The sequence below is a fragment of the Cherax quadricarinatus genome, chromosome 5 (assembly GCF_038502225.1).
Source record: "Cherax quadricarinatus isolate ZL_2023a chromosome 5, ASM3850222v1, whole genome shotgun sequence".
NCBI classification, from domain to species: Eukaryota; Metazoa; Arthropoda; class Malacostraca; order Decapoda; family Parastacidae; genus Cherax; species Cherax quadricarinatus.
This window is the reverse complement of record NC_091296.1, coordinates 66,912,807-66,928,699: the sequence shown is the minus strand read 5'-3', so window position 1 is coordinate 66,928,699 and position 15,893 is coordinate 66,912,807. Positions and strand designations below refer to the sequence as shown.

The window sequence follows — 15,893 nt, the reverse complement described above, 5'->3', positions numbered from 1 at the left end:
CGCCAGCTGGTGGGTCTAATATACATTCGCAAATGTGATGATGATATTTATACAATTATTACAATATTGCATAACAGTAAATCTTCTATTTTTTTGGTTTGAATAAAAATTCATTATGTGAATAAAAAATCAAAATGGAATTCATTTGTAAAGTCTCAAAACATAACTAATGAACCGAGGAAATGTTAGTTTAGTGCCAGGAATGTCTGCATTGTTTATTCTGGACACTATTTTGAAATTGGAATATTTTGAACTTTGTGTTAAATTGGCCAAATTACCAATTTCCGATCACTTTATTTTGTAGTTGAAACAGTTGACTGGGCGATTTATTGTGCTCACTCGATAGAATAGAAGTAATACTAGTGAAATAGCTAAGAATTTGGTCGACTGGAATAATGTAATTGGCCTAAAATGGGAGTCAAAGTCGGCAAAATCGCCAATTCGTAAATATCGCTGACACATCAAAATTCGTGAGAGCATAATTTTGTCAATTTTCCATCAAATTTCGTACTTTTTGTTTTATTACCTTCAGAAAAAGATTCTCTACCATTTCATAAGAAAAAATAAAAATTTTTTTTTTAAAATTCTTGGACCCTGGTATGCACTTTGAAATTTGGCCTCTGGACCCTGAAAGGGTTAAGATGTCAATTTATTATTCAATCATTGCTGAACCCATAGCACATAGAACTCCTATGTCATAGAGTGTGCAATTACTTATTTTTTAACACACTAACCATCTCCCACAAAGGTATAAAAGTAAACACTCAGTATTATTCATTCAACAGAGCCAACTTGCCAAAAGTGTATAGCATAACAATTCAAATGACCCTTCCAACTGCAACATCCTCACCCCTCCTACAGAGTGAAGCATTGTATTTCCCACATCTAGGACTCAAGTCCAGCTAATTGGTTTTTCCTGAATCCCTTAGTATTACCTTGCTCACACTCCAACAACATGTCAAATTCATGAGCACCACTTGTCTCCACTCACTGTGATCTAACACACACACACAAGCCTGCTGGATGCTCAAACCCTTAGCACTCAAAACCTCCATTACCCTCTACTTCCAATCCTTCTTAGGATAATCTCTACCCCCCTCTTTCCTTACCCCCAGATCTACGAGTACATACCCTTTTAATCATCCAATCTTCCTTCAACTTTTTTAAATGCCCAAACTACCTCAACAACCCCTCCTCAGCCCTCAGAATTATACCCTTGGTTACCCCCACGCCATCTTCTAAATTTCTATGCTCAGAATTCTCTGTACAAAATTCACACCCCACACTTTTTCAAACATGACGTCTCCACTGCCAACCACTAAACTCTAGTACATTTCCCTTTTAGCCTCCATGGACAAAATTATTTCTCTCCACAGATGCCTCAATACACTATCTACCTTTAATACCCCTTGTCTACTCCATGGTTCACCTCTTTTATGTACCCACATTTGCTGACATTTTATATTTATATTTGATGGGATCAAGACAGAAATGTTAAAAGAAGGTGAGGATATAGTTTTGGAGTAGTTAGTGCTTTTATTTAATGAATGTGTGAAAGAGGGAAAAGTACCTAAGGATTCAGTGTGTGCATAGTTCCTTTGTATACAGGAAAAGGGGACAAGTGTAAAATTGTAAGAAAAAAAAAGCCAATTGAGTATATCAAGTTTAGAATATCAAGTGTATAGTAGTATGGGCAAGATGGAGAATAGGACTGCAGATGAATAAGGAGGCTTTAGGAAGGGTAAGAGATGTGTAGACCAAGTGTTTACAGTGAAGCATATAAGTGAACAATATTTAGATAAGAGTAAGTAAGTTTTTGTTGCATTTATGGATTTGGAAAAAGACATGTGATAGTGTGGATAGGGCATGTAAGTGTATGGAATAGGTGGTAGGTTGCTGAAAGCAGTTAACAGTTTTTATGAGGATAGTGAGGCTCAAGTTAAAGTATGTAGGAGAGAGGATGATTATTTTCCAGTAAAAATGGGCCTAAGAGTTGTGTAATGTCACCATAGTTGTTTATCTTATTTATAGATGGGGTTATAAAAGAAGTAAATGCTAGGGTATAGGGGAGGTGTGGGAATAAAATATGCAGAATGTAATACAGAGTGGCAGTTGTCAGTTTCTTTATGCTGATGACACTGTGGTTTTGGAAGATTCTGAAGAGAAGTTGCAAATGTTGGTAGATGAATTTGGGACATTATGTAAAAGAAAGAGAAATTAAAAGCGAACATTGGACAATGCAAAAGTGATGAGGGTAACAAACAATTTAGATAATGAAAGATTGTAGTATGTATATTAACCCCTTGACTGTCGCAACCCCCAATCCTGAGGTGTCTCCTGGTGTCACAAAATTTCAAAAAAAAAAAAAATTCTTATGAAATGATAGAGAATCTTTTCCCGATTGTAATGACACCAAAAAAAAAACGAAATTTGATGGAAAACTGACGGAATTACGCTCTCGCGAAGTTAGCGACCCCGGCGATATTTACAAATTGTTGATTTTGCCCACTTTGAGCCCTATTTTCGGATAATTCCATTATTCCAGTCAACCAAACTCATAGCTATTTCTTCAGAACTCCATTTTTTTCTATCGATTGAGTACAAGAAACTGCCCATTTACCGATTTCAACTACCCAATAACATGGTCAGAAATTTGCAATTTGGCCAATTTCACGAAAATTAAAAAATATGACAATTTCAAAATAAGGACCAGAATGAACAATGCAGACATTCCTGGCTCTAAAACATTTTCTTTGTTATCAGTCATGTCTCCAGGCCCATCTGATATTCCTCTTGCTTTTTATTTTGAATTTTTATTCAAACAAAAAATAGAAGATTTATTGTTATGCAGACTACTACAATACTGTAATAATTGTAAAAATTACATCAACCCATTCATGACTGCATATTAGAATGGCTATTTGGACATTTATTGGACAATGACATCATTTGTTTACTTTTGAACATCGGCAAAAATCAAACATTTCCCGTACTTTGTGCTCCATTTCCAGGTTCTTTTTATAGTAAAATCAATCAAAATCACCTCTATTTCTGTAATATATTTTCCATTCTATCAAATGAGACCAAGAAAACGAGAATACAACCATAAATACTATACGAAAATAGACCACAAAGTCGGCATTTTAATTAAAAAAAAAAAAAAACGGTTGGAGTTTTTTTTTTCTCATTATGCACTGCGTGCTGCAGGATTTTTTTTATATGGTGCACACTGACCACACAGACCCATTCTCTCACATGTGGGCCTACCAGCTTTCTCCTGCTTGATTTGAAGCCGCTAGAATTTATGAGTATATATACGTCAAACACGGTACCTCGTAAGACGTATATATACGGCCGCGACAGTCAAAGGGTTAAATTAGAAGAAGGGGGTATGGAGAAAGTTAATGTGTTCAGATATTTGGGAGAAGATTCGTCACCAGATAGGTATATGAAAAACAAAGTGAACCATAGAAATGATGAAGCGGGAAAAAGGTGGGTGATACACCAAGACATCTGTGGAGACAAAAAACATTAACCAAGGAGGCTAATTGGGAAATGTATGAGAGTATAATGGTACCAACATTCTTATAAGGGTGTAGAGCATGGGTTGTGAATGTCGCAGCAAAGAGGAGGCTGGAGATAATGGAGCTGTCATGTCTGAGGGAAATGTGGTGTAAATATTATGCAGAGAATTCATATCTTGGAGGAGGAGGTGCGGGATTACTAAAAGTATTATACAGAGGGCTGAAGATGGGTTGTTAAGGTGGTTAGACATTTAGAGGATGAAACAAAATAGGATGACTTGGAGGATGTATAAATCTGTAGTGGAGAGGAAGCGAGACAGAGGTCACCCTATTAAAGGTTAGAGGGGGTAAAGGAAGTTTCATGTGCGAAGGGCTTGGACATTCAGCATGCATGTGTGAGCATGTTAGATAGGAGTGGAAGCATATGGTTTTTGAGTCTTGAGCTGTTGGAGTGTAAGCAAGGTGACGTTCTGTGAAGGGATTCAGAGAAACTGGTTAGTTGGGTTTGAGTCCTGGAGGTGGGAAGTACAGTGCATGCACTCTGAAGGAGTGGTGGCGATATTTGCAGTTTGGAGGGGTATCTCAACTGTAGTATCGGCACATCTTTGGCAAGACAGTGATGGAGTTTTGGGTTACACTACCTCAGTGGGTGATGGCCTCTGTGTTAAAGTAATAATAATAATTTTCAATATTGTAGTGCAAGGTTGGTACTGCATACAGGTGTGAAAATGTCATTCTGCTAACCCAAGTTTTACCATTTAAGCCAACTCTACATCTTGTTTATATAATATTAAAATAAATAAAACCTATGAAACAACAAATTACCTGCTAACTTGAGGGCATTGGCGATCATCTCTCGACATTTGAGGCGCAGAGAATCTGTAGTTGGTGGGGCTGATGTTGGAAAACTAACAGGCTTGGAGCTTCCACTACTGCTGCTGCTGCCATTGCTATTGTTGCTACTGTTACTGTTGCTCTTGGATTCTTTTTTATCCTCTTTCTCCTTCTTTTTCTCCTCTTTTCCTTCTTTTTCATCATCGTCTTTCTTATCTAAAAACATGAAACCCTTAAAACTACAAAAGCAAACGGAGAAAAGAACAACAAATGCAGATACCTTCACTCACTAGAAACCTCTTCTTTACAGAGTGGTAAAACAAATGAATGTGATAAAATAAACTATATCAAACGCTAAAACCAGCATACTACCTGGATAAGGTTTCGGGCGGTCAATGCCCCCCCCAGCCTAGTCTGTGACCAGGCCTCATGGTGGATCAGGGCCTGATTAACCAAACTGTTACTGTTGGCCGCAGTGGAAATAAGTTCTTTACATACATTAACCCATTAACTGTATCCAGCGTACAAGTATACAGGTGATGACTGTGTCCAACAAACTAGCATGCACAATTTTTATTAGCCTCAAATATGCCACCTACCAATATTTTTATCTCAGCACAACAGTTTAGGTCTCTTTCAATCTCTTCATGCCTTAGAAAAATATCCTAGACCATACAAGGGAGGGGAGGGGAGGAGAGAGGAGAGGGGAGAGTGAAAGAGAGAGAAAGAGGGTAAAAGAGAGAAGAGAGAAAAAGGAGAGAGAAGAGAAATAGATGAGAGGAGAGAGAAAAAGAAGAGAAGAGAGAAAAAGAGAGGAGAGAAGAGAAGAGGAAGAGAGAGGAGAGAAGAGAGGAAAAAAAGAGAGAGAATCAATTATTCCTAGGATGACTTGAGCATGGAACATGTTTTTAGAGCATAATGACATCAACAAAATAACGTCAGTTGACCAAATGAAATTACTGGCCCACAGATGGCTACTTCATCCTATTCACTATTCGTATATCTCTTAACAATAAAAAGGCTTTCAAATAAGCTGATTTAGGTAACAGCTATTAGCTTGTAAATAAAATTAGGAACCCTAAACCTAACCTTGTAAAACCCTAGGTAAAAAAAAAATCAGGGTGTGTCACTGCTGATGAGATATCACAAGCTTAGATCTGCTACTGTCACTACAAACAAGTACAGGTAGTTATATACACAATATTACTTGACATACAATAGTTCCAACAATTGCACTCACACACTAATATCAGCTAAAAGGATGGTCTGAATCATAAAAAAATTGAAGATTACATTTATACAGTATATTTCAACAAATTCCTCAAAATTCAATAATAATTTTTTTTTCCAAAATCTCTTTTACTCAAAACATCATTGTCAAAGCTTGGCATGCTTTGAGAGTGTATTTATTCCATGCACAACTTAATCTATATATTCAGTATCCACCCATCATAAACCTACTTCTTGATATGATCTTTATTAATACAGTAAACTGTATTACTCACCAGGAACAAACTTTTTCCAGTTCTTTATCAGTTGTTTGGCAGTGGAAATTACTTCTTCATCAGTTGATGCCTTACGGAGTGCATTTACAGTCATGCCAATACGAGTCTTTGACAAAACCTGCAAAATTAAAAAATTATTAATACTGTACTGTACAAAATCTTTACTTGCAATCAAATTTACATTACATGGGTGTAGCTGAGAAAAATTTTCAGCCATTTCTGGCAAGTTAGATCTAAAACTAAAATATGAACAAATAAAATACAATGGTTGACTTTATGCACACTAGTCAATGTAAAGAAATTATTTACTGTACCACTTATATTACCCATTTATGACCCTAGTGCACTGCTGAAAAATTTTCAAAATTTTTCTGAATTCAGTGTCTATTTTCCATACAGACATCCTTATTACATAGTTTCGTGCATTTCATGAAGCTTGCATTGTCTAGTGGTTAAGAGTACTGGCCTGCTAGCAGGTGGCCCGGTGGCCTGGTGGCTAAAGCTCCCGCTTCACACACGGAGGGCCCGGGTTCAATTCCCGGCGGGTGGAAACATTCGACACGTTTCCTTACACCTGTTGTCCTGTTCACCTAGCAGCAAATAGGTACCTGGGTGTTAGTCGACTGGTGTGGGTCGCATCCTGGGGGACAAGATTGAGAACCCCAATGGAAATAAGTTAGACAGTCCTCGATGATGCACTGACTTTCTTGGGTTATCCTGGGTGGCTAACCCTCCGGGGTTAAAAATCCGAACGAAATCTTATCTCTTATCTTACTTGTCATGGGTTCCAGTCCTGCCCCTTCCCCGATTTTACACTCGTGTTACAATCAGAAATGTGTTCACAAACTAATACACACATGCATTGTCTATTGTAGCTTGGAGATTAGGTGAAGGTGTGGAGTTACTAAAGTATAATCCTGTGGGCTGAGGAGGGATTGTTAAAGTAGTTTGGACATTTAGAAAAGATGAAGCAAAATAGGACATCTTAGAAGGTGTATAAATCTGTAATGGACAGAAGGCAGGGTAGGGGTCATCCCAGGAATGGTTGGAGGGAAAGAGTAAAGAAGATTTTGTACACGAGGAGCTTGGACATCCAGCAGGTGCGTGTGAACGTGTTAGATAGGAGTGAGTGGAGGCAGATGGTTTTTTGGATTTGACAAGCTGTTGGAATGTGAGCAAGGTAACATTTTGTGAAGGAATTCATGGAACCCAGTTAACCAAATTTGAGTCCTGGAGGTAGGAAGTGTATACAGTGCCTGCACTATAAGCAAGTGGTGGGGATATCTGCAGTTTGGAGGGGCATCTGAACTGTAGTATCAGTATGCCTCTGGCAAGACAGTGATGAAGTGAATGATGATTGCTTTCTTTTTCAGGTCACCCTATGTCAGTGGGAGATGGCCAGTGTTAAAAAAAAATACTCATTATTCTACATTTCTTTCCAAATGCAAATACTGTAGTATCAAACAATGTTTAATCATTGTGAATGTTTATTAAACATATTAGAACAAAAATGCATAGTATACAATAAGGTATTTATTTGATCTGAATAACACTGATAGCTTGCTCACTCGAAGTGACGTTTCCAGTAATTATTATCTTGCACTTCAAAAGTGACAGGTCTATATATATAATTACAGTACAGAACTTGGTGCCACAGTATGCAGACCGCAAATGCAGATAAGTCAGAAACCCAGTGTATTATAATTGACAAGATAGGGTTTACAAATGGATGTTATTTATAACTGTAATTACCCATTCTACAGGTAGTCTGTGCACAGAGGGAACAGTTAGTCCTCAAGTTATTGGCCCCCACCCCTTATCTTTAAAATACTGATGTGAAAATACCATTATAACTGCTTCACCCCTTTACCGTTATTTTCAGTTCGTCCCACTTTTTGTACCACTGTGTTAAAGAAATTTTTCCCAATATTGTTGTGGTTCCTTGGATGTACAGTTCTCAACCATGCACTCTTTCCTTTCATTCATTGTAGAGCTTATCCATGTCTACTGTCTATGGCCTGCCTCTTTTGGAATATTATTATTATACCCTCTCCTCTTTCGTTACACCATTGACATATAGTCAAGCTCATATAAACCTCTTTCATACCTCATGTCCCCTCAACTCAGGCACAAGTTAGGATGCACCCATTTTAATGTTAAATCTCCCTACAAGTAGCACAAACTCTTAATTGGGTCCCATAATTACCCATTTTACTTATTTGTGGCTAAAGGGAGCAGGAAAGTTATTTTTCATTTTTTTTTTTAGGCAAATTCATTTCATTTTGGCATATGATCATGATGTATGTGTGATAAGCTTGTTTCTTGGCAAATCAAGCCATACCCCCGGCCGGGATTGAACCCGCGGTCATAGAGTCTCAAAACTCCAGCCCGTCTATGACCGTGGGTTCAATCCCGGCCGGGGGTATGGTTTGTTTGCAATCGTGTCATTACGATTTCTTGAGTCTTCTTGGCAAATATTAGCCAAATGTGGAATTTTCAAAGTTTTAGAATTAATCTCAATTTATTACAAGTTATACTGGGTTTGCTCTATACACTAAACTGCTCCCCAAGTCTGTCAGAAAGAGATCGGCCAGTCTGTCGTCTTCAGTACTTTGGAGAAACTGGCCGATCTCTTTCTGACAGACTTAGGAAGCACAAAAGTAGTGTAAGGCTTGCCGACACTAACATTGCTCTTTTCTGCCACGTCAGAGATCACAGCCATCCTACTGACTGGTCTTCTGCTAAAACTCTCTTCCCTACTTCCAACTTTAACAGTCGCCATCTGGTTGAATACTCCCTTATACATAACTTTCCTTGTGTGAATCTTAGTCCTGGCTTCATCTCTGTAGATGCTTTCCTTTCCCACTACACTGTAAAATGCTCCAAACTTCAGAACACCCGTGACTTAACCTGATTCCTTTTTCTTCTCCCTCCTCTTCCCCTTTCCTCTTTCTTTTTTCTTCTTTGGGTTGTCTTTCTTCTGCTTTGGGTATCTGTTCCTTCATTATTTATTCCCCCCCTCTGTGTTCTTGCTCTTACCCTCTGTGGGCCCCTAGCTCCCTTGCAGTGCTCCTCTTTCTTAGTATTTGACTGGCTCCTCCTCCACCTACGACCTTTTACCTCCACTACTACCACTACCGCCTGCTGCCTATATATACTCCCTCCTTCTCTCCTTTTCGCTAGTGTGACTTTGTAAGTGGTCCAAGTTGGACCGAAACATCGTCGTAAGCTCCTCTCTTCTACATATGGGTTATTTGTGTAATATCAAAGATGGCTGACACAAACCCACTACCATTATAGTATGCTCCTCACTTAGCGATGAATTCGTTTAACGATGCGGTCTTAGGAACGGAACTCCATCGTTAAACGAGAGGCTGTACTATAACTAGTGAATTTTGCCCATTCCAAGGTCAGTTAAATAGAGGTCTGTTAAATCAAGGGTTTACTGTATTAAACATCAAATTCTTACCTGGAAGTTGATTGGCAGTCCTTGAAGCACCTTCAGTATATCTAGTGCCTGTGTCTGATCCTTCAACCAAAAAAAAAAAAAAATATATATATGTCAGTGTATTCTTTAAAACAATACAGTATTTCCAGTACTATACAATGCACAAGTGTAACAAGTCTCAAGAGAGGTTAAAGTAAATACACTAATACAGCTGACATTTAATTAACTCTTGTCCTGACAATAAAAATTAACCGAAAATGCAACCAGGTTAAATGATTTGGGAAACTACCACCAGTATTAGAAATGTGGTGAAAATATTTTGAGAATAGGCTGAATACATATAGATAAAGAAATACCTGGAGAGGGTTTCAAGGATCAATGCCCCCACAGCCCGGTCTGTGACTAAGCCTTGTGGTGGATCAAAGCCTGATCAACCAGGCTATTACTGTTGGATGCATGCAAACCAATATACGAACCATAGCCTGGCTGGTCAGGTACCGACTTTAGGTGCCTGTCCAGCACCTTATTGAAGACAGCCAGGGGTCTATTTGTAATCCCCCCTTACGGGACTAGTCCTTCTAGGAATTTTCAAGTGAGAAAACCTGGCAAACTGTACTTGGTCTGCATCATTGATGGTACTCCCATACAGACAAATGTGTGATGCAACAGGCTTTATCTGCTGCAATGATAATTCTACCAGACACCCTCAAGCAACGGACACACCAAAACTTTGTCCAGCCAGATTTCTCTTTCCACCTTATCCAATATCCATTGTACAATGGTCCATTTTACAGAGGTTTTACTGTATTTAGTTAAGTTTAAAACTGATTTACACCTCTCATGATCTCTTCTATCTGTATAAAGGTACTGTATCTGATATCTGTCTGTGTTTGCTTCCCCTGTTACAATACTATACTGATTTTGGTTCCTAACCATTACAAAATTTGAAGACAGACAGTCTGAACAGTTTCTTAGCCAATTTTTCTAGCAATGGCTTAGTTTTGTATTTTACTGTCACCTTTACCATTCCTAATTTTTGCAGTTCATTCTGGCCTACAAGTTTCCTTGAACCCAGGCCCACAATAAACCTTACTATCATATTCTGGATACCTTGCAATATATTTTTGAGATTTTTTTCTTAGACCAGAATATATCATGATGTGACTTTGTAAGCTACATGTTACTTTACGAAGTCTTGCATTCCTTAGCTAGTAAGCCTGCCTGTAAAGGATTTCACCACAGTTACTCAGTGGTTTTTGCTATACAGTTCAAGGAAACCAGTTATACCTTTGATGAGTTTCAAGAGTCTCACTACTCTTGGAACATGGCCATAGGCCAGGCTCGTCTGGTGCCTGCCTGGTCAACCAGGCTGTTGCTGCTGGTTGACCAGGATATGGATTTGTGGGATATGTGGGGCCCACTGCCCCACATATCCATCACAGCCTGGTTGATCTGGCACCTGGTGAAGATACTTGTCCAATTTCCTCTTGACCAGGAGGCCTGGTCACGGACTGGGCTGCGGGGGCGTTGACCCCCGGAACTCTCTCCAGGTAAGGCTTCTACACTTGCTCCAGCCATGTTTCTGGTGTCTTCTGGTAAGACTGGCCAAAACTGAGGTCTGGTGGTGGGAAACAGAGTATACTCTGAAGGAGGGGTGGTGAGGTTGCAGTTCAGTGGGTCATTTGAATTGTTATGTTTGCATACTTCTGGCAAGAAAGTTATTGAATATTTATATTTTCATTGGGGGGGGGGGAAGGATCACTACCTTGGTGGAAAATTGATGTGGTGGAAAAAAATAATTACCTATAAGTTATACTTGTGGGGATGGCCTACAACAACAAAAAAAAGACCCTACTAGAAATAAGGCACACTACCCAACTTTCTTGGTTAAACCTACATATAATTAATATTTGTATATTCGAAAACAAACTCCAAACTCATATGGGTCATACAGTGGCAATGTACTAATTTAAGTCTAACACATCTGAATGCCCTAAGAACCACTGCACACTGTACAAATCTAAAAAAAAAAAAAGAATAGATTTTTTTTAAAGCACATCAACCCTCCAGGAAGAACAAAAAGGCACAATACACAAATAACCTGCACATGGAGAGAGAAGCTTATGACGATGTTTCAGTCTGACTTGGACCATTTACAAAGTCACACTAGTGTTAGTGACTGAAAATGGTCCAAGTTGGACTGAAACGTCTTAAGCTCCTCTCTCCTTGTGCTGGTTATTTGCATATTAACCCTCTGGAATCACTAATCTAAGTCTTCTAAAAATATAGACAAGGATACAAAAGAATAAAAAAGATTAGTTTTCAGATACCCCAATGGAAATACAAGGACTCCAATGGAAGTAAGTCACTGACTTTTTTGGAGCAGACTAAACCTAATGCTTACTAGTGATTTTGAGGAGTACATTTTCATTATACATACATCATTTTCCTTAGTACAATAGAGGTAGCTAGTCGTTTACAGTAATTAAATTTACAGTTGAGCTGAAGGGTATAAAAAATTACAGTGTTACAATTTAGCACAATTTACAATAATGAAATTTAAACAATTAGAAGTTTGAAGTAATGATTAAATAATTGAGCAATCAAATTATTTAGGAGTTTTTGAGTAGCTGGTAGGTGTAGTGTTTGTCTGGTTAATTTTGGGTGATGGTGATTTCTAAGTAGGGCCTTAAACTGATTTGCAGACAGGGGCTCTTTAGTGTGTTCTGGTAATGCATAGCATTTTTTCATAGGGAGAGATGGACATAAGGGATATCAAAGTCTGTTTTGTGCCTTGTGTTATGCCTATGTGTTCTGAAGTTGTCAAGGAGTTTGAGAGGAGGGTTAATACAGCTATAAGTTCAGGAAGAATAAGTGCTGTAAAGATACAAGAAAGTTGATCTTCTGTGACAATGTTATGTAGTAAAAACTACAACCAATTAAAAAAAAAAATTGCAGATCATATACCAAAGAAACACCTAGTGTCAATTATTATTATTATTATAAACAAGGGGGAAGCGCTAAACCCAGAGGATTATACAGCACCTGGGGGGGATGTGGAAGGCATTCAGGCTTAATTCGGGGAACTGGAGCATAGATCCAATTCCCTAAATCAAGAGCCCCTCACCAACATCAAGGAACCTTCCTTGAGGGGACCTAGTGTCAAGCTTGGCTATTTTAGCTAGTAGTAGTTTATTACAAATACATAGTGTAAGTTTTTTTTTTAAACATTTTATATTATCTTCAATATTATGATAGTACACTGAATAATATTTATACAGTATGCACAGTACTTAATTAGGATAATGAAAGAGAACCCTAGTAAAAATAAATAATACTTTTTGGCTATGGTGGTTAATCCTGGGTTAATTATTCACGCTTTATTGCATACCTCTAATAATCCTGTGTTAATACCTGTATTTTTAACTAAAGAAAAGCTTATATTGTTTAAAGTACGAATATCATATATAGTATATTACAAATGACAAAGGTAGATGAAGAGGAGAGATTCAGGGCACGCCTGTATGAAATAAAGTATCTGAAAATGAAACAAATGTCACCCAGTGTCAAAAATAAGTGTGATCAAATTTGGGAAAAATTATCACTGATAAAGGTGAAGATCCCATTGCCACCTAGAATGAATGGTTATATTAAAAACAAGTGTCTGCCGTTTATTTATGTACACTAGTAAGCATGTGTGACTTGTTAAATACAAGAAACTATCAAGCTACCCTGGAAATAATAATGACATAAGTGTTTCTTCTTTGTTAGGTGTATTTGTGGCATGATGGACGAGTGTTGCTGTGAAGTTGATGGTGTATGTTACTAGAGAGTGTGCTAGTAATAGCTAAAAGTCCTGGAGTGTGTGAGGGAGGTGTATACAAGGTGAATGAGCAGTGTGTTAGAGGCCTGACAGAGGTGAGAGAGGAGTGGAGGTAAGCGGGGACACAGTGGCTGCAGCAGCAGCAGCAGCAGCCACTAACACTCCACAAGTGAGCCCCCACCAAACACTTATTTTCTTCACCCACTAACTTATCCTGTGTCACTCACGCCATCACTCGACGTCATCTTATCCAGCTTCTTCTTAATCTTGAGCACTTCCTCCTCGCAGCCCATGACTGACCAGGGGTGAGGCTGAGGATGTAGAATTTCAGTCAGGAAAAGGCAGGTTTAGCAGCGTAATGCTTCTGGAAGCAGACGCCGGCGAGGACTGTCGTGGCTGGCGGCGCCTCCAACTCCACCCCCACACATCACACTATATATATTAACATACCCTAACACATAAATACTTAAAACCATCCTGAGTAATGGGTCTTAAGACATAATCATAGTTATCTCTTGTTGTGACCTTGTACAATGTCACAGATCAGGGTAGCCGCACAGTGCGGTTGTACTCTATCTAATTTTGATAAAAAATGATGAGTGGGATTAGTAAATATTACAATACACATGAGACAGAGACAAATTCACTTTGCTTATTTATTTTTATAACACGGCATATCTTATCTGTGAATATTCAATTAGCCTCTTCAATCCTTACAAAAAACAGAATGTTTCTTAATAACCTGCTTTCTAATCAAAACTTGGATTTTTTCAAACATATTCCTATATTCCTTTAAAAATCTCATGCAAATAATTCATATTTTAACATTATATAATATATATATATATATATATATATATATATATATATATATATATATATATATATATATATATATATATATATATATATATATATATATATATATATATATATATATATATATATATAGTCATACAAATCCAACTGTGTAGAAGTGAAATAGTCAAATAACTTCAAGGAAAAATTCAATTTTTTTTAAGCTTCTCCGAGGCTATGGGTTCCTACAATTTGCTCTAGAGGTGGACTCCCCTTTATATATTACTCATATATTTTTCTAGCGTGCGAATTGTTAAAATAATCATAATATACTGCATTTGTGTTTATATTTCCACGTCTCCTCCGCTTTCCTATGTGATACTTGGCTACACAGTGGTAAAACAATTATCATTATAATAATGGTATACAAAGTGACAAGCAGAAGAAACATGTGTAGCATTTCAATATTTACCAGTACATATCGTTATTTCTGAAACGTTTCGCCCGCACAGGAGGCTTCTTGGTATTGTTTACTGTATTCACACTTCTTCACATTGTTCACGACTATGGAGCCAAGCTTTCCTTCAAGCTAGTTATGAGGCTGACCTCAACTTCTAGGCTGATGGATTGCTTCCTTACATCTGTTCATCAGTGCGTCTACTGGCTCCATATTAACTCACCTCTATATTTCAGTGAAAAAGCCTATTGTGCAGGCGAAACATTTCGGAAATAAAGATACCCAACTGTTGCACACGTCTCGCTCATCTTCAGTATAAACAATGTTAAAGGAATGGTAATTATTTATAAGATGACATTTTTTATGGATTCATTTTTGGGCAACCTTCCTGTGGTGAGGAAGGGGGGGGGGTCTTTATATTGGCTTTTCATCCAAGGAATTAGAGGTACACTCATCTTCCCTAAATTAAACCTTGTTACCTCCTTTTCCCCCCCAAGCCCTGTATAACCCCTACGGGTTTAGAGCTCCTCCGTGAATGTAACAGTGCTGCCACACTGCGCGGTTGGATGGGGTTTTAAATAATCTTTATAAGTTACACAAATAACCCGCACATAAAAGAGAGAAGTCTACGACGACGTTTCGGTCCGACTTGGACCATTTACAAAGTCCAAGCCGGACCGAAACGTCGTCGTAAGCTTCTCTTTTATGTGCGGGTTATTTGTGTATCGTTCCAGTCACGGTATTGTGCCTTTTTTTTTTTGTTATCTTTATATGTTAAGAATACAATGGCTGTGCTATGTATGTGGAAGTTTTATAATAGCATCTCTACTTCCATATTTATACATCATAAGTTCACTTTATATTTATGAGTTATCACTTGTGAGTTTTAGAGGAAGTTTTGCGCATTATTTATACCATCAGGTATATGTTTTTGTATGAGTAATTCACACAAGTGTCATACAGCAGGTTTAAAAGTCTTCATTGTTGGTCTTTTTCCTGGGATATGACATAATGATAATGTTTTATTTCTCTGAGCTTTACAAATAATACAGATACATGGGTAGCTGCAGGAATAAAAGACTAGGCACGATGCTTAACATGAATATTATTTATTAATTTGATACACAGTATTGTCCTGATACTTTATTTAGATCTACCAACTGAATACTTCTGCGTGATTTTTTTTCTTATACCATAACATTTTTACCAATTGTTATAATATGAGAGGTAGTCATAACATTACAGAGACACACAATGAGCTGGCTATAATTGTAAGTTGTTAATACAGACATGAATTCAGGCATTAAGGTGTAGTTATGAGGTTCTGAATTATTTATAACATTATAGCCGGGTTTGGTTGGATTTAGATAAGGTTAAATGGATCCCAGTGGAATTCAAGGATCCCAATGGAAGTTAGTCACTGTTTTGGGTAATTCTTGGAAATTTACGCATGTTACAAGGTATGATAATTGTACTTACGTAAACCTATACATAAACTGCCTAT

The 15,893-nt window shown here is 37.8% G+C and overlaps 1 protein-coding gene across 1 annotated transcript in view; it reads right to left on the bottom strand.

Moving 5' to 3' along the window:
* TfIIS (RNA polymerase II elongation factor) overlaps positions 1-13,596 on the bottom strand; it is a 33,063-nt gene extending 19,467 nt beyond the window's left edge. The window contains exons 1-4 of the mRNA XM_053771438.2: positions 13,362-13,596; positions 9,333-9,392; positions 5,864-5,981; positions 4,350-4,574 (exon numbers count right to left, since the gene is read on the bottom strand). Of these exons, the coding sequence (XP_053627413.1) occupies positions 4,350-4,574; positions 5,864-5,981; positions 9,333-9,392; positions 13,362-13,427 (469 nt within the window). The 5' untranslated portion in view covers positions 13,428-13,596. The remainder of the gene's footprint in view (positions 1-4,349; positions 4,575-5,863; positions 5,982-9,332; positions 9,393-13,361) is intronic.
* Between the last annotated feature and the right edge of the window lie 2,297 nt (positions 13,597-15,893).